The 19,200-nt window shown below is 41.1% G+C and overlaps 2 protein-coding genes across 3 annotated transcripts in view; one reads left to right on the top strand and one right to left on the bottom strand.

Annotated features, from left to right (window-relative positions):
* The window catches only part of mrpl11 (mitochondrial ribosomal protein L11), a 107,299-nt gene that overhangs the window by 67,336 nt on the left and 20,763 nt on the right, over positions 1-19,200 (top strand). The gene's annotated exons all lie outside the window — the stretch shown is intronic.
* Positions 2,960-13,054, bottom strand: tmem265 (transmembrane protein 265). Of its 2 annotated transcripts, none has more exons than XM_088344019.1 (2): positions 12,544-13,054; positions 2,960-5,358 (listed from the first exon to the last, which is right to left on the bottom strand). In XM_088344019.1, the coding sequence occupies exon 2, from the start codon at positions 5,354-5,356 to the stop codon at positions 4,304-4,306; it is 1,053 nt and encodes a 350-aa protein (XP_088200145.1). In that variant the 5' UTR covers positions 5,357-5,358; positions 12,544-13,054; the 3' UTR covers positions 2,960-4,303. The 2 variants fall into 2 exon arrangements, with proteins under 2 accessions (XP_088200145.1, XP_088200146.1); XM_088344020.1 differs by having other exon boundaries at positions 12,550-13,054.

The raw sequence follows: 19,200 nt of genomic DNA, 5'->3' as shown, positions 1-19,200 counted from the left end.
TTCATCCTGGGATTCCGCTTTTACTCCCACATTTCAAAAACAAGCATGCCAGCTTGATTTGCTGCTCCGAGTTGTCCCTAGGTGTGAATGAGCGAGTGAATTGTTTCTTTGTGTGCCCTGTGACTGGCTGGCAACCAGTTCAGGGAGTCGCCTGCCCGAAGAATACTTGTATGGGCTACAGCACCCCCGCGTGTGAGGATAAGTGGTGCAGAAAATGGATGGGTGCATGGATGGATGTCTTACTTGCAAGCTCGTTACTGTCATCAATCTGAGTACTGTATTTTAATGAGCATAGGGGTAAAAGGTGCAGTCTCCGTAGCTTGTTTTATTTCTGTATTTAACACATACAGTGGGGAGAAATAGCAAAATAGCAGGGTTTTCTAATGCTTACTTTCTTCACTGTACTTAAGGCGCACCTGATAATTTGGTAAGTGCTTATTTTGGGAAGGCAAATTATTGGGTGTCTTTAATAAATGACACCATGTTTGCAAAAATATGTTTTCAATTCATAGTGTTTCCTAAATCTGCAAATGTACCTTTCCACGAGACTTTTGCATTGTGATTTCCCGAGCCTCCAGGCGGTTAGGGGTTTAACTTTGTTTTTGTGCTTTAATAAATGGTTCTGACAGTGGTTCGCTGGAGCCCTATAGCCTTGGAATAGGCTTTAAGACCCTTTCCAGACTGGTTTTAATCACTTTTTTGAAATATTTTTTCTAGAATTTCTTTGGATCGTGGCATGTCAAATGAGTTCCTGACATTTTGTAGCTTACTTCACTTTGTGTAACAGATTCAATTTAAGTGATAGGGCCCGGTCACACAGCCGTTTGCGTCTGTATCGCGGGTAAAATTTTGCGGGTTTTTTTTGCCCGTGGTTGCCCGCGATGGAAAATGCGCAAAATTGGCCAACCCGCTGTTCATCGGTGGTATGCCCGCAAAACAGACGCCGGCGACTGTTCCGCTTCCTCATCGCGTCATTTCCGCGTCATTTTCTCGTGTGGACCACGGGTATAAAAGCTGCCGAGCCGGCGTTATGCCGAGAAATGCATCCTTGCCGAGATTTGCATCCCCTCGCTACTACAACCTTAGCGTCCTCGTCTTAATCCATTTTCATTTCTTGACATTTATTTTCATTTTCATAACAAGATAATAAAATAAAAATGAAAAACTATTACAATAATAACATATTGGCTCCTTCGGTGCCATAGCTTGAAATCTTGATCCTCACGGGACTGTGTCTTGAGCGGTTATGATTTCTACAGCCCGGTGTTATGCCGAGAAATGCATCCCTGCCGAGATTTGCATCCCCTAGCTACTACAACCACTTTTACCTTGTTTTATCTAACTTCTATCTACCATAAAGGTTTTTTCTGCATAATAAGCTTTACGGTAGAGTGCATAACAGTTCTCAAAAGTGATTTATATACGGTGTGCATTACCGTTCGATTACGTTCACAACAAAAACAAAGACGGAATGGTTTAATAATAATAATAATAATAATAATTTCCTTGTATTGTCATTCTGTGTAACAATGTACACAGAACGAAATGTCGATTGCATCTGACCCGATGCAGCCGCAGCCAAGAGAGGGCGCCGCCGACCACTTTTTAAGTCTTAGGAATGACTCGGCCGGGGCGCGAACCCGAACCTCCCAGTCTCAAAGCGGGCGCCTTACCATCTAGGCTAGTTGTATTACATTCCCAACAAATGCAAGACGAAGTGGATTTGGTTACATGTTCGCCATTACATTCCCTAAAAGTGATATAAAAGTGAGATAAGACGAGGAAAAAGTGGTTGTAGTAGCTAGGGGATGCAAATCTCGGCAGGGATGCATTTCTCGGCATAACACCGGGCTGTAGAAATCATAACCGCTCAAGACACAGTCCTGTGAGGATCAAGATTTCAAGCTATGGCACCGAAGAAGCCAATATGTTATTATTGTAATAGTTTTTCATTTTTATTTTATTGTTATGAAATGAAAATAAATGTCAAGAAATAAAAATGGATTAAGACGAGGTCACTACGGTGATGGGGATCCATGTTCACCCCTTGACGTCTCGAGCACAACTGACGTGTCCTCGGCAAATCGCGCTGTATATACGCGGAGAAAGGCGTTTGACCGTCACACGCGTAACACGCTAATTTCACGTAATAACACCGCGATACAGGCGCAGAACATGCTATGACCGTGCTCCACCCACGATTACCCGCTGAAATTTCGCGTCCTACCCACGTGTAACCACGCCCCGGCCGCGGCCATAGCACGTTGTTTTGCGTCATTTCCGCGTCATTACCTCGTGTGCCGCCCGCGGTTAACACGTGGTCTAAAGTTTTGAGCAGTGCAAAACTTTTTCGCGCGGCCAACCGCGTGTGAATTTCCGACCGCGTGTAAAGCACTGCTGTATCTCGTCTATATGGCGATCTCAAAGCGTCCAACAGCGTCTGCTTCACGGCAGAAATTAGTGGCCGTGATTCAGCCTCGATACAGACGCAAACGGCTGTGTGACCGGGCCCTAAGGCTAGTGATAAATGTTAAACCAGCAATATTTTTAACTACATTTAATCAGTTAAAATTACAAAAAAAAACCTTTTCCACATTATTGATCTCAAACATTCCGAAAACTGGGCTAAAAATTAAGAATGATAAAGATTTTTACTCATAGTTTACAAACAATCGTAGTGCGAAATGGTTCCTAATAAGCATTTTGCTGCTTCACACTAATTGGAACTGACTTGCAACAAAGTAATCTTATGAATGTTGCAAGCAATCTCATTTTGTGTTGGTCGGAAAAAATACTGAGGTGCTAAACAGTTGGTGCGTGGATGGCATGAGAAGCGACATCCTAAATGATCGTAATTTGTGCACCGTGGTAGTCGGCTCCGAGATCAATCAAACACGCCGACACTTCATCCCACTCTGCTTCTGGAACAAAAGGAGACCATTCTTTTTTTTCACAAAGATCTTCATTTTCTTTCTTAATCAGAACAATACAAAGTGATTTAGCAAAACACAGACCACGTTTTCTCATCAAAAAGACATGTTTGTGATTTTTTGTTGTTGGACAAATAAGATAAATTGCAGTGGGCTCCCTGATCCCTTCACAATTTCTTTCTTCGGACTGCGTATACGCATCAGTTTAAAAACCATTAAACGTTTGAAAATTCAACACGCAAGTTTTTCAGGTAAAATCGTTGCTCCAGGCATTTTTAGCTTACCATAAAAAAATGCTTATTTTTTCTGTGCCTGTTTAAATTCTCAGTTATATAATTTGTCATAATCCTGAAGTAAATGTAAACGTAAATGGTCTGAAGAGCTCCCAAAACGCTTTACAATGTGCTTTCGACTTACCCATCCACGCACACATTCACACACGATAGCGGCGTCAGCCATGCAAGGCAACTACCTGCTTATCGGGGATATTAGGGATTCAGTGTCTTGCCCAAGGACACTTAAACATATAACATGGAGGAGCCGGGTATCGACCCTTACGACTTCTTGATTCCAAGACTTTACCTCCCGAGCTACTGCCGCCCAGAGGTTTGAATCAAACTAATTTATCTTGGCAAATTTCTTTATTATTTATAAATATGTTGAAAAAATGCCGTAGGCAATTTTGCTATTGGGTAGACGTCAATGTTCAGTGGAATCTTCGAGGCTCCAAATGTCAGCTTTTGCAAGGTGAAAAACAACAACTCATAATTAGGTTGTACTGATATGAAATTGTATGAGAACTGCCAGTTGTTCAATTACCGAACTCAGGTAAATAAATAAAACAATAAAAGAATAAATAAAACAACATGCTGACTCGGTGGGAGAAAAAGCATTTGCTTGGACTTATTTTCCCGGTTGTCAGACATGTACAGTGGTCTATTTTTAATGCAACAATCCTGTTCAAATTGAGCTTGTTTCACTCATTCTTGTCTGGAATTTTTTAACTAATGCCCATTCAAGAATTTTATTTAATGTATTGTAATTTGTTAAAGTCTGTAAAAATAGCAAATGTAGAGACATTCCTGTTGTGTTTTATGAAAATATGACTGTATTTGTGAATGGAAAACTTTAACCCGATAGCGACAATTTGCAGAGAAATTAATGCGAAGAGCCGTAGATTTACATTCATCGAACAATCTTTTAGGCGCAAAATAGGTTGGATGTCGACGCCCACGAACTAAACACAGTGATCCAAGTGTGCATAAATCTGAGCTTGACAGCATCGCATCCATTGTGTCTTGTCAGGGTTTTGGCCGTGTGTGTGCATAGATTATGCACATTGTACGTTACATAGTGCATGTGTGAGAGTGCATCTAGAGTTCCTGGGAGATGAAGGAGGGTGGTAAGGGTGACTCTGTGTGTCCTGGGCTGACATGAGAATGCGAGTGGCTCTGCGAGCGAGACAGTGTGTGAAAGGAAGCCGAGGAGCTTTTGCCTGCAGCCATATCCACGCCCTGCTCCGAGCTCTGGCTCGGCAGAGCCGATTCTTCTGTCTGACCTGTGCCTGTCATCACACCGACCCCCGAAGAACTACGCTCCTGTTTGTGCTTCTCCCAAGCCGAGCTCAGCTTGACCGCCAGAGCCAGCAAGTTCTTGCCCAAAAACACTGTTGAAACCCGGGGGTCCCTGTACCAAAGCATGCCGGCGCCTCTCAGTCCCAGGGTAAGGATGTTGATGGTGACCAGACTGAGCCAAGGGTACAAGGCCTCCTTGCGGGGCGCCCTCTGGCCTGGCAGGCCCGTGGACCCCAGTTCCGTGAGGGCCACGCAGGGCAGCAAAAGCAAGAGGGCGTAGCAGTAAAAGAAAACCAAGCCCTCAGCCCAGACAGGCAGTCGTTGCTCAGGCCCTGGAACCCCTCCTTGGGGCTCCCACAACCCAGCCTGTAGGTCCAACACGTCCAGAAGGTCCACTACAACCCACAACAGACGGCCCCGCACCTCCTGTTTCCTACGCTGTGGGCTCATATAGTCGGCCCCCGTAAGGATAAGGAAAAGGGACGGCAGGCAAATGGACAGCAGGAGCGTCAGGACCTTCCTGGCTAGCGGGTCGGGTGGCCGCCGTTCATGCCTGTAGTTGTGGCAGACGAAGAAGAGCTTGAGCTGGAGCAGCGACAGGAACAGGAACCAGAGGGCGTTGGCAAAGCCGCGGCGGGGCGAGCGTGCCTCAGACACCACCCCGGCTGATACAAAGCGCAACGCCAGCAAAAAGCCAGCATCACCCAGCAGCACGGCCGCGCACTGCCACGTGCCTGGTCCAGGCGGCCCGCGTGCCCCCAGCATGCTTTGCTCTAGCAGATAGAGGTCCACCACTGCCATTGTGCTCACCGTCACAAGGGCGGAGACGCACACTTGGGGCGTGGGCACCATGCCTGAAAAGAACAGATACAGGTTAGTTCTGGCAAACGTGCAACTGACTTGACTGCCAGTTTTCTGTTGTCAACTCTCTGTTGTTGATCTTTAGCAACTCATTCCAGTAGGAGTTACTTCCCATAAATTTGTTTCAGATAGTGTATATTTTTCATAGAGAGAAGCACACCATCACAGACCGAGTGGTTGTGGAATGAGGGGATGTTTGCATCCAGGCTTTTTTGGCAACTTAAAAAGTGAAAGCATGCAGCACTCGTTGCCATGGTTAACAATGTTGCCTTGCTCCAGCGAGCACTTTTCATCTTTGACTGAAGTTGGCCTCTCCCTCTTTGAGGTATTCTGAGCACTCTGAACTGCTGTTTCACTTGCAATAAATGTTCATGTTCATAAATCATTCACTTGGCGCTGACGTTTCTGCCACTGTCGCTTTTCTTATCTTTTTTGTCTCTGATTTCGCCAGCAGTGGGTCCGAACAACATTCAACCACTGTATTTTGTTACTGCACTTTTAGTCTACTTGAAATTTACATAATTATAGTTATTTCTTCTTTTCACTTCTCAATTTATAAAGAAGAGTCAAACAGACTGAAAGTCACTCACAAAGTATTTGTTTACGAATTGACATTGCTGACTTGTGGTTAATTAGCTCAATAATATTATACGCGAATATTATCTGACTAGCAGATATCAAGAACTGAGAGCAAAATGACACACAAACTAGCACAAACCCCCCCTGAGTGAAACTCTGCTTTGCATGACTCGTCACACTTTCGAGGTCACGTCGCTACACATAGTTCTTCCAGGATCCTTTTTTGGTTTTCTTTTTTCTTTTTGAAGAAAAGAAAAATGCACTTCACCTGTGCCAAAAAATCGGTGCATCCCTACTCAAAACCCTACCTCTTAAGTGTAAGTTTTAAATCTGCTGTAAGTCTCATCTTAAAGCTTTAACTTCTAAGAGGCGCAGGAAAATAAGTGGTACAGAAAAAGTAGATGACTGGATCTCTAATTACAAAAGGTACCCGCGGATCCTTGTCAAGGCTTAAAAGGCAATTGAATTATTTATTTTAAAAATAAGGCCTTAATTGTTTAAATCCAGGTTCCAAAAGTCTTAAGAATGTGAACACATTAACACGATTTATATTTATTTGAACTAAAAAAATGAGTAACATTTATCAATTGTCTTCTGTAATAATTCACCAATTTACTTTACTTGTACATCACATAAGCACAGGTACGAAACTATTAAAACGCTGATGTGGTTTTAGTCAGGCCTTTCAGAGCAGACGCATGTCTTGGTTCTACCCACGATACACATAGCCACTTTGGAAAAAAAGATTTACCATGGGACCATGGGAATGTGTAGTTTTCATGAGAAAGTACTGTCTGACGAACATTTTTTGCCGTGGCTAAAAGCTCTGCCAGATAATGTGTACGATGCATGATGTATTGTATGCAAAAAATATTGTTTTTGTTTTTTGTTTTGTTTGTTTCGATTGTGGGCTTGTTGTCGACTCGGGTCTTAAATTTTATTTCAAAAGGCATTAAGTCTTGCATTTAACTTGCCTTAAGCTGTAGAAACCCTGTTATATTCCTGTTTGCACTTTTATTCTGCTTATACTAGCATTTTTTTCGTCTTGTTAGTGGGTCTGTACTTCTATTCAAGTACAGTGTGATTCCGAGAGCTACATCTATTCCGCTGCCAAGAATCCTTCTCTTTCCAAATGAACAGCGACAAATGACTTTTTTTCCAATTCAAACGAACTCGCCGCAGCTCGTAACTCAGGCAAAGAATAAACCTCAGTATTGATCGCAGAATGAGCAACGATGATTGGCTTTACAGTGAGATGCATTCTCACGTATCTTTATCATTGGTATGGCCCCACGGCGACTATAGCGGTCCCTGAGGGTGTCAGCCCTTCACGCCGATCAATGCCATTATAAGAGTTTGCCACTCTGATGTGTTGGGACAGATTGCAAGGCTCACGTAAAGTCATAAATGGAAGGTTTGCTGTTATTTTGGTCTGCCATAGTGGTTGAAACTCAAACTTCACATAGAGAAAAAAACTTGAACCTCCTTCTACACTCCGAAGTATACAAAAATTTAATCCAACATTTCTCATGCCAAATCAAGTGCAATGCACTGTTTACTGTATTCCCGTGTCATTGTGTTTATTGTCAAGAATTGGAACACTTGAAGATGAAAAAAAAAGAAACTGGGTCTTAAGGAGGCTTAAAACTTGTTTATATTTGTGTCTGAGTTTGAATTAAAGGTACGGCAAGTCACATTAATCAAAAGTAAAACTGAGTAAAACTGCAAGTATCAATGAACATGTCGACCAAATCAGGTCCCATAATTTAAAAAAAAAAGTCCACTAGCCTTATGCTATCAGATTAGGCAGAATATTATAGAGTGGCCATGGGCAATTAGCACAGATAATAAAGAAATTTTAATTCACATGTGAGTCTTGTCCAGAGACCCTGGGCAATTCATATTTTTCAGTCTCTTGAGTAAAGAAGAAATCCCTGTAGTTGCTGATGTTTGAATTTCCATTTTTCACCGCTTTTAAGTACAACATAAAAAGTGGGTGGTAAAATTTTGCTAATCAAATATTAGGTCATTTTGACACCTGTCACGCTAACATGAACAGACTATGGTGAGGATCACCTTAACATCTTTTAATTTATTATGTTTGTGTAAGGTCAACTTTGTTATAGGGATGTTTTGAAGACATTAATTCCAGTAGGAAGTCCTACATCTCTGCTTGAACCAGTAAAAAGGGTCTTTGCTGTCTCCTCTGCGCCATCTGACACATTAAAGATTACTGAGAAACTCGAGCGCGTTAAAAAATGAGGTTTGAGATTGTGCGTGAGCGTGAAAATTAGCATATGACTCCAAGTGAAAGATAAATAGGCATGTTGGCTTTCTGCTTTATAAAGTGTTACTGCATGATTTTAATAGTTCATAAATAATCTCCAAGGGAGAGTGGGTGGGGTAAAAAGACACCGACACAGATATGAAGTGACTTGCAGCCTCTTCGATGAAGGAGCTTCTGCAACTCTGCACCGATGAATGTGAATATATTCATCACAGGCGGCAGCAGCAGTGTTGGAATGTATCACAGACTTTGTTGGGGAGCAAGCAATTCAAAGCCAGGCCAAGTGGATTAAACGATCTGCTCCCCGTTCGGCTGCTTGGTCTCATCTGGACGGTGCTGCGTTTTGTATTTTCCTGTCAGATTGTCTCCAAGCCCTTTTGTTTCATCATCCTTTGAAAAGTTAATTATCGGCAGCCTCAAACCGGACGAATTGGAAACGTCCGCCTGCAGGCCAGCCAAGACGTTCTTCTACGAGATGGCAGGCAGAGGTTTGATGCCTTTTTCTAGTCGTGCTGCCCCGACACGTATTCCACCGACACAGTGGGGAAATCTGCTTGACTGACCGTGTTTGTGTTGTGCTGTTTGTGATGTTGTGAGGGAGGGAGCTGAATGCCCACCTGTCTGCCGTGTTCATCAATCAGGGGCCAATTCATCACGTGCTCCCTCCTTGTCTGCTAGGTGACAGCACTGTTGACAATGTGAGGCAACCAATTTCGCTTTAAGCATGAGTAACGGCGTGTAGGAAGGTTAGGGCAAGGGAGGATTACGGGCTGAGGGGCATTAATCTGATCCTGTTGATCCTTTCTCTTAGTGTCATGCACCAAATATGATTTACTGACCAGTCTGGGTGGGGGAAATTTCCATTTCTTGGCTGCATCTTGATTTTTATGTGAACGAATCTGAGTCAATTTGTATACGTCCAAATATCAATATGCATAAGGGTGCTGTCTGAAATTTTAAACTTTGTTTTTCTGTGCTTCCATCTCCTGGGTTAAAGTCAGCTCAGTCATCAAGAATGTGTATTTTTTGGATGCGCTCCACTTAATGCTTAGTTTTTAAAAAAATATTTTTGGGTTTTGGGTTAGTATTAAGACTGTTCTCTAAACAGGCCCTTTCTGTTACTTTTTTCATGCTACACTACCAAAACACTGCGATGACGGATATAGTCACTCTCCAATCGTTCCCGCCGACCGCCCCCTCTTCCTTCTACCCAATGTGTTGTGCGTCCCACAAACAGTGTTGCTAAAGGTAAGATAGAAGCAGATAAGTGTAATGAGAAAAATATATAAAGGCTTTTTGAACTCATTTGGGGTATTTTAACACATACTTAATAAAGAAAATATTCTACTTTTGACTTTTTAAGGAAAATATGGTAAACAACATTAAAAAAACAGACCAGAATAATAAGTAAGGTGGAACTTAAAAGCGGAATTCTGTTTTTGCCCAGGCCTGCGTAAACAAAACCGCTTTTTATTCAACTGAAAGTGTTTCAAAGCAGTTCGCCCTCTGCAATGTTGACTGCTAAAGAAAGCAAGATAAAAGTGACAAACATTATATGCAAGCTGTGTTGCGCTAAAAAAAAAAACCACGGAAGCGTGACAGGCCGTACTCTTTTTTTTTTTTTTTTGCATCACTGGCTACCATTTATCACCTAGAAATCTAGTAGCTTTGGCAGAAGTGGTGTAAGATCAGGTAGGCGATATCACCCTACGTTATTTAATTTAAAAAAGAAATAATGGACGCACTGTAGAAGACAACTAGGATTGCTTTCACTCAAATGAAGAGGTTAAATCTTTTGGTTTGAGTTGGGCGCAAAATGTCAATCATCACGTTCACGTTCGGGCCAGGCCGGGTTTCTCCCTCGCAAACTTTTTTTTCTTGATGGTACAAGCAACATCTGGAGGTGATATTTCCAGAATCATGGACACTTCATGTTTCGTGTACTGTAGTCGTCATTTGGACTTAAATTATTGTTTGTGTTTTTGAAATTTGCAGTTTGCATAGATTGTATTGGAATTAATATTTTGCTTTATTACAAATAATAATAATAATAATAATAATAATAATAATTTCCTTTGTATTGTCATTCTTTGTAACAATGTACACAGAACGAAATGTCGATACACCTGACCCGTTGTAGCGAGCCGATGCAGCCGCAGCCAACAGAGGGCGCCGCCATTTTTACCAATTTTATAAGTCTTAGGTATGACTCGGCCGAGGCGCGAACCAGCGACCTCCCAGTCTCAAAGCGGGCGCCCTACCAAATGCACCGTTATTAAAAACTAAACGTGTATAAATCTTGTTGAGTGGAAAAAAATATTGAAAAAAAAAATTCCACAATCGTACCCCCTCAAACACAATCATAATCGAATCGAGAGGTAACCAGATTCCCTTTCCTACTAATCTTCAAAGTGTTTCTGGGGAGCACAAGCATTTGCCGACTGAATTCTAAAGCGTAACTTATCTATATTTTATGTTTTCAATGGTTTCGAGATAAGTGCAGTTCAGGAGGAAAAAACTGTTTACATGTTTTTAAACCTTTATGATTGGAAAAAAAACAATTGTATTTACTAGATTAACAGTCCTTTCAAAGTGTTCGATTTAAGATTCTCTCAGATGAGGGTGATGGAAAGTCTATAGCATACGAGTGTAAATCATGTTTGAGTGCTGTCCTCAAATAAGCAAGCACTTAATGCAAGAAACAATTTTTTTAATGGATTTAAGATTGTTAGAATTTTGAAATGTGTCACTGCATATAATAATAGTGTGAGTTCTCCAGTTATATCTTTTCCAGTTTTTCAATCATCACTTTATTTTTTTAATTAAGTTAATGATTTGCTGGTAATGATTGCCACTTCGCATTATTCACATATTTGAAATATAGTTATCTACTTATGTACTTCATTTAGTTGTTATACATTCTCTACATGATTGTTTCTGGATAAAGACTGGTGTGTAGCTGAAATTTGGGAATTTTCCACTGACTTGTCTTGTTTTTGTCATAACCCGTGATGTTCCACCTCTGGAATGTAAATGACTGTCAGCCATTTTGAAGGCGCACTGGAGAAAACATTATAGCCTTGTTCTTTATCCACAAGCCCAAAATATTTTGTTTTTGTTTAATTTTATTTGTCTTAATAAAAACCTCAAACTGCTCACTGCAGCTCATGTTTTTTCAAGTCTTGCGACTCAGATGTTGATTTAACCATGCAGAGGAAAAAACAGTCTGTCCTAAAAGATATTTTGTAGAATTTTTCCAATACCAGTGTTTAAAATTAAAGATTAAGAGCTTTAATTCCAACAAAAGTAAACATTTGGGAAAGTAGCAATACTTACGAACACTACAGCTTTATGCATTACACTACCACTTTTCTACCCTTGAAAAAACCTACCGATCTAAAAAAAGTGCTCATTCATGATGCGTGTGCAAGTATGTGCATTTATTAGAAATGTTCATATAAACTCTTCTCTTTCCATCTTTTGGGGGGTTTGGGTTGGCTTTTGGACTGTACTAGAAGCAGGTCCTTTTTTCATAATCTCACCATTTTCATGCTAAACTGACAAATAGGAGATCAAATCTGCAGGGACGAGCATAATGACTCATTCCAGATCCCCCAACCCCATTTCCTTGCACCTAACTTGTTCCGCCCCGAACAGCTCTCTTAACTGGTAAAAGCAGATAGCCATAAAGCAAATTAAAACACAAGCTCTTTGAACTCGTTTGGGCATTGTTAATACAAACTTAATAGAGAAAGTACTTTTTAAGTTTTTAAACAACGCGCCCCACCTTTAATGAAGAGAAAAGTTTCATTTGAAAATATGTTTTGGCACCCTCTTGCGGCGTATTTTGGTCAGACAACTTTATTCCAATGAGTTTCACTTGGTAAGGGGGAGTTTAGGCGCCATCTCGTTGGATTTTTGAAATTGAGTTGTCTGAACCACAAAGATCCTATATGAGAGATTAAGGCTTTTTGGAGTTCACAGCTTTATTTACAGCAAGTTAAGATAGAGTAGAAACGTGTGGCAAACACGGGCCACCTTCGAGCAGAGAATTGCTTATCTGTTTGTTCGAAGACAAATTGGCATGAATAGCCAACTCATTTGTTATTGGCCAAACAGGAGGTTAATCACTTCATCAATCTAAGCTCGCATCCCCTGGGAAAGCACTCGTAGTATGCTCACTTGCAAAAATGTGTTTGTTAAAACCTGATCTTGCTCCCCGATTAGACAATGTAATTATGACACCGGTTCCGGTCATTCAGAGAGCGTGAGCATGCGTGGCTGTGCTGAAGTGAGAAAAAGATGGAGTTACCCGAACCATTCGTCTTTGCACTGGCGTGCTCCCTCCGATGCTCCCGGCTTGATTTACAGCAGAGCGCGGCGGCGGTGGCTCGTCCTGAGAGCAGGGGCGCTGCTGTCTGTGCCCAATAATTGGCCTTTTTTATTGCCGCTCAGAAGTCTGCTGCTGGAGGTTCACAGTCCGGGCAGCGCGTCGAGTCTGGTGCCAATTATGAGATAGAGATGCTGCGAGACGCTCCATCCTTATCGTAAGAACAACAAATAGAAGAAAAAGCAGAGGGAAAGCCAGAGGAGCAGCTCTTTCGATGCGGATTCGGCATGGGGGATGGGGATGGAGCTGAGGGGGCTATCCGGGAGGACGCTGATCCGATCAGCACGCCGCAGTGCCGCTCCGCCAAGTGGGGAAGCGATGCCGAGCCGGACGAAGTGCGTCCGGAGTGTAGTGAAAGAAGAAAGAAAAGGACGGGCGCGCAGCAGTGGCGGCTCAGCGCTGATGCGCAACGCCCCCTCAACAAAAAAGTGGTGTGCACGCACGCGAGTTTGTTAATTTGTAAGCAGCTTACGTGCTCCACGAGGACCTTCCCCTCTGAGCCCCCCTTTTACAAATGTCAGCTGTGGGAAGTTACCGCTGTCTGGGAGTTTTTCTTCTCATGACATGTGGCCAGCCAGCCTCTTAGATTAAGCTCCCATTCACTAGCGTGCTCCAGATAAGAGAAAAACAGACATTGATCTTATTTAATCTGGATAAAATATGAATCCTGACGTTTTTTTTCTTTTAGGCGGTTCGATTTTCCCTAATTGTATCCATTCCTCATAAAAAATTGTTTTGTGTTGACTAAAATAGTTCATTATTTATAATCAGACTAATCCTTTTGAGATGATGTAAGAAAATGTAAAGTGTGTGACTTCAGGAAAAAACATGCACTTCATAATAACGGATCAAACGAGCATTAAAAATAGGACATTCTTAAAGTGGACTCAATCTGAACTGCCTGATGTCAGCTAACTCCATTTAAATGTTACAACTGTATTTTCCAGATTATAGGTGCCCCCTCCAAAAGACCTCTAGTCATACTAGTACATACATTCAATTTTATCTCATTATCACTTTTTTTACTCACAGTGCCAGAAACAAATCTTATAGAATGTAGAAAGCAAAGTTCGTTTCTTGCACCATAAGTAAAGATAGTGTGATAATGAGATCAAATCTAGTACCTTTTCATATGTATTCTGTATCACCTGTGGTCTAGTTGTTAAGTTACGGCGCGCTTACCGCTGCGACCCAGCTTCGTTTCCAGTTTTAAACAATGTTTTGCGATTTGGGGCAGTGATTTTTTTCAATTGATCAACTATTGTACAATTTCAGTATTACACACAATAACCTTGTGTAGTAACGCACACAAATAAAGGTATGCATCTCCGATTTTGTCCACCAGTCTTTTACAGTAAATATGAGACACACTTTCAAATTTCAATTTGGGGTTGTTATGTTTCCCCTATATTCTGAAAAAATACGTTAAATCACATACTGTACTACGAATGCTTTTTTTATGCAAATGAGCTTTAGATTCTTCGGAAAGTGTGTATTCCATATTCCGTCACAGTATTTCTTGAAAATTGGTATTTCAATTATTAATTTTGTGGAATAGTAATTATGATTTTTTTGTTGTTGCTGTTTTTAAGTACAGTACATTGAAATATTATAGAATATTAGGACGTTTCTGTACTCGAGCCTTGCTAACCGGGAATCAAAAATGTATTGCTTGCTGGACAAAGAGCCTTTAATATGTCACAAAACTCGTCGCCACAAAGTTTATTTTTCAACAATAATTTGAAACCAGTACCGTTTTATGTGGGGGAGTAAACCCCAATCCAAAAACGCGGCCTGGGGGGGCATGGGTGCCGTGAGGCTGTACTTGCCCAGGACTCACCACCTGAAGTAGTGCCTCCGCAAGCCCGGCAGTCAGGCGATCCATAAACTGGAAATCTTATTACGAGTGTACCTTAGATTCTTGAAGCCCTCAAATTATAATATTACGCCGTTTATTTGACAAGTTGTGCATGTTTAGTCAGCAAATATTTTTTCCCCTCCATCTGCAGTGCCGTAAATATGCAATCATTAGGTCGCTGCTTTTTCAGTTTTCTGTTTGTCGATGATCAGCATGGCGGAAGAACAGACCTCCACAGTTTGCGTCTAGGCAGCAAGGAAGTGGAGCGAGAGACGCGGATATCCTGCAGCCGCATTTGGAGCAGCAGGCAGATGATACAAGTTTAATTAGTGCACCTCCTTTTTACTGGCTGCGAGCACGCTTCGTACTGTTTGCCGCTTCAACGGCAGCGCTAAATTTCGCATGGGCAGATGGCCGAATTTCAGCAAGTGAACATTCTTGACCCGTTATGGAAATCGGTGCCCCGTGCCGGAAAGTAACACTTTGCGATGCTGACCGAAATACAGCAGAAATTCAAAGGAGTCCATTTTGAGATACAGACTCTCCCCTACTTACGACCACTCGACTTACGTTAAACAGTAACTACGAACCTCTTGAAGCGTATCTCCCACTAGTAAGTTAAACCCCGTTTTATTAATCTTTATAGAGCATATTATTTCATGAAAGGTTTATTTTTTTAGTACAAAACAATACATGTTACTTATACAAGCCCTAAACATACTTATACAAACCTTAAACATACAAAATAAAGCGCTGAAGCAACTTGCGAACAAATTCAACGGGCAGAGTCTGTATCAACAATGCAGTGCTGACCCTTTGTATTTTCATTTTTCAGCAGACCAAAGAATGAATTGTTTTAATGTATTTAAATTTGCTTGTTATTAACAATGCTTTATTGGCAGTTATTATGTGCCATAACGTAAAAGGTATCGTTTCCCAAAACTAAGGATATGACATAACTCCAGTGTTTTGAGAAATATGTAGAGAATAAATTCAATACAGTAGACCCCTTGAATATGAAATGAATCCTTTGAGGTGTTGATCACAAGGTGATATTGTCGCATGGTGAAGGATAGAAACATATGATAATAAGGAAGCCATGCAGGGTCAGGCCTGGTTAGTGCTTCGATGAAAGAAGCATTTGATAATTGGCAAATGTGTTCCAAACCTTATACACCAGGTGCACATTTTAAAATTGTATAGATATATTAAACTTAGGTAAAAAAATGTTTATAGTACATACTACTAATATGCAGTACATGTGCACTGTATATGATTAAATCACATCATATTATAATTAAATATACTTGTAAAGGGAAAAAAAATTGTATTTGCCTTTGGTGTGACCTGACCTGACTTGAGTTGGTGCGTTGGAGTTAAAAAGTGGATGCATTTATTTTAAGACTTCCACTGGAGAGAATTGTCATGTCCTTTGAAGACTATGTTGCTTTAACCACCTTCCTACTAAAGGTAAAAATAAAGACAATTCAATTTATTAAATGTTGATAATTTCCTGATTGTCGATGGCTTAGGGCACTATTTTTAGCGAGGGTAAAGATGCGTGTTCCTTTTTAGTATTTCGTTATATCTTAAGCGTCATTTTCATAGTTATCACCTTTTTGCTTCTACTTTTACCATAACTGCATGTCTTGGAACACATAGTTAAAAAATGTTTTTTTTTACAAGAGATTCTGAAATGAATGACTAGAGAGGAAGGGATTATTTTAGGAGCCTATAACATCTATGCATCTTCATAATGGCATGATGCAAACCAATAGCAAACCAGCATCTTATATGACATTGACGAATAGCAGACAAACTCGCATAAAACCTCAGTTTGAACGTAAGTGTTTTGCACGCAAATAGATTTTTCAATGTTCCATGGTGGGGAAAATGTTGTATCAAGGAGCAGAAAAACACCACATCCCACGTCTTAACGTGGATAACATCGTAGGCTACTAGACCCCTGCTTATTAAGAGAATCCTTTGCCGGAACCGGTTACATTTTTAAAGCGCATCCAGCAACCGGGAGAAGTGGTTAGAGCGTCCGCCTTGCAGTTTAGTCTACCTCTGGATGTAAACTTCATTTTTATTTTTTTAAACCAAAAGGATAAGGAAGGTCATAGCATTCGCAGGGCCAAGTGAGTTGGTCTGCAGGAGCTTCACTTAGCACTCAGAGAATCAGCAAATGGGAGATCAACACTTGATATGGCAACACTTGCTTTGAGCATGACCTTTTTCCAGACCGGTGTGAAAAGGGGTAGATGACGCATCATACTCGTCACGGCAAGCAACAGTGCTCGCCGTCTCGCAGCTTCTTTTCTTCACACGTTTGATTATGAGGGTCTGTTGCTTTCACACTTCCTTTTAATGATGTTGCTCACCCTGTTTGTGCTTGAAGGTCATGCTGTTTCTTGCAAGAAACAGCATGAAGGATGCTGGAAACGGAAGTGATTGGAATTTTTCAAAATTGAAGTCTTTTTTTTTTATACCTTCTTCGTTTTTACTTGTTGAAAGTGCATTATAAGTTTAGCCCATTCATTAATTTTCTTTTTTTGTGTTTAGCTTTGTAAAAAAAAAGCTTATTCCAGTAGTAGTTTACCTGAGACTTGAAGGAGAAATATCATTTGATTAAGCCCTTTCAAAATAAACTAAAGACATGTAATGATCACAGCTTATTTTTAATGCCTTGTCTAATTAAGTTTTTTGGTGGAGATGATTCTCCAGGGAGGTAGCACTCCTCTTCCACAAACACAGTCGCGTTGTGTGCTAGACTCAAATACAACGCACACCTGAAAAGTTCTAAATGTATGCATACATTGCGTACTTTACTGATTAAACTACATGGAAAAGTCTACGTTTGTATGTACCTTGGCGGCCAGGTTTGGTTACTGGAATGCGCAAGATGGTGCTGAAATTCTCGCTGAAGTTTGACTATAGCAAATACGCCACGTTGACTGTTTGTAGTTGTGGAATTTGCTTATTTTTAATGGGCAAAAACTCCAAAAGCTGATCCAGGCACAGTTAAAAACTAAACAAAGTGAATGACGTGTCAATTTTGACAGCGGGACCAGGGATCCAAGACAGTCTCTCGCGAAGACATCAGTTCACCGGGGAACCATGCTAGAAATCACTTCACGTTTGCATAAACCGTTCGTCAAGTCAATTCCATTGAGTTGACTTGTGTTTTGTAATAAATTAGGTGAGACAACCACTGAATTATGCAGTCATCATTACAGTGCTAACAAATTTATTATATCAGACAAATTGCTTTTTTAATTTTTTTAGGGGGATGGGGTTATTCTGATAAAAAACAATCTAAGTTTATAACTAATTAAACCTCAGGTGACTACCATCGAGGCTGTTTGGTTGCTGGGGTCTGCAGCTGCAGAGGATGTGATTAATCATGTGAGGTGGCCAGAACCACAACACTGTGTGGGAGACCTAATGGAGTTGAAAATGGAATATTGAGGTGCGCCCTGCCATCCATTATGAACCCCCACCCTACTTCATTGCCATCCAATTGTACATTCTCAAGGGTCTCCTTGGCCGGGACGAGTGTTACTTTGTTGTCTAATGTAAATAACCATCTCGTACAGTCTTTGTTTTGTGCTTTAAGAAATATGCCACAGCTGTTGCTCTCCATCTGCTTACCTATTCAGCTGGTTTATCACACGACTGCAACTGACGCTGAGCCTTTCTACTCTCCTGTTGTCTCCAAAGCTGCCAATTCCACGCTGGAGAATTGAGTAAAAGGCATGTCCCGAGTGAACTGGATTTGTTTTGGTCCTGCACACAGTCTGCTGGCTGGTTGATGCCACGCTCATAACTTGAGAGCGAATCAGCTATATAATTATCTGCCAAAGGGGGGTGGTAATAAAAACCAGTGGCGGGCTAAACATATTCTACTTGAACCTTCAATCTGGACTTTACCCAGCCCTTAAAACATCACAATCGTCCCACAAAGCCGGGAAATGAAACAATCTTGAAAAACAGTGAATCCAGTTCGCATTAAATCATCTGGAGCGATTAACAATATAATTCTTGCATTTATACAGAATTACCGAAATAGATCAGATTTATTTTTGACCCATAGGTTCCAGAGCTGTTAGCAAGGCAACAAATCAATTGATGAGCTCACAAAATAGTTTGTTTATATGAACATAATTTGTTTCCACCAAATGCTCGAGATGATCCATTGTTAAGTTAGCAACACAATCTTTAACACTAAAGTCGCAAACCTACTGTCAGCCAATGTCCTCCTTGTGACTTCCCATTTTGCAACATCGTAATTCAGGAATTGTTTTAATAGATTTGCTCATGACATGAGCTGTTTTCAGCTCCTCATATTTATAATTTCAGGCTAAAAATATTGTGACTTCTGTAAAGCCAATAATGTTTTTAATAAAATGACCAATTGAGCATTGGATGGATCAGTACTTCCATATTGTTCAGACAAGCAGAAATTGGCTTTTGCTGTCCAGAAAGAATAAAAAGCAGAGTGTGAGGCCAATGAAGTGTACAAGGTAATGAAAGTAATGAATGAGTGTTTCCCTCAGAATGTTTTAATGGGCCTGGCCAACCACCAAGCGTCTGAACCGTTTAATGGGGTGGTCTCCTTGTCGTGGTAGTGCTCTATGTGCCCCCTGTCCTGGTCTGCTAGAGGCAATTAATCCCACCTTCTCCATGTACGTGCCCTTTATCTCCATGTTTGCTACACT

The sequence above is a fragment of the Urocampus carinirostris genome, chromosome 9 (genome assembly GCF_059441175.1).
Source record: "Urocampus carinirostris isolate Australia breed hairy pipefish chromosome 9, RoL_Ucar_1.0, whole genome shotgun sequence".
NCBI classification, from domain to species: domain Eukaryota; kingdom Metazoa; phylum Chordata; class Actinopteri; order Syngnathiformes; family Syngnathidae; genus Urocampus; species Urocampus carinirostris.
The sequence above is the reverse complement of the archived record's forward strand: the minus strand, read 5'-3'. Positions and strand labels throughout refer to the sequence as shown.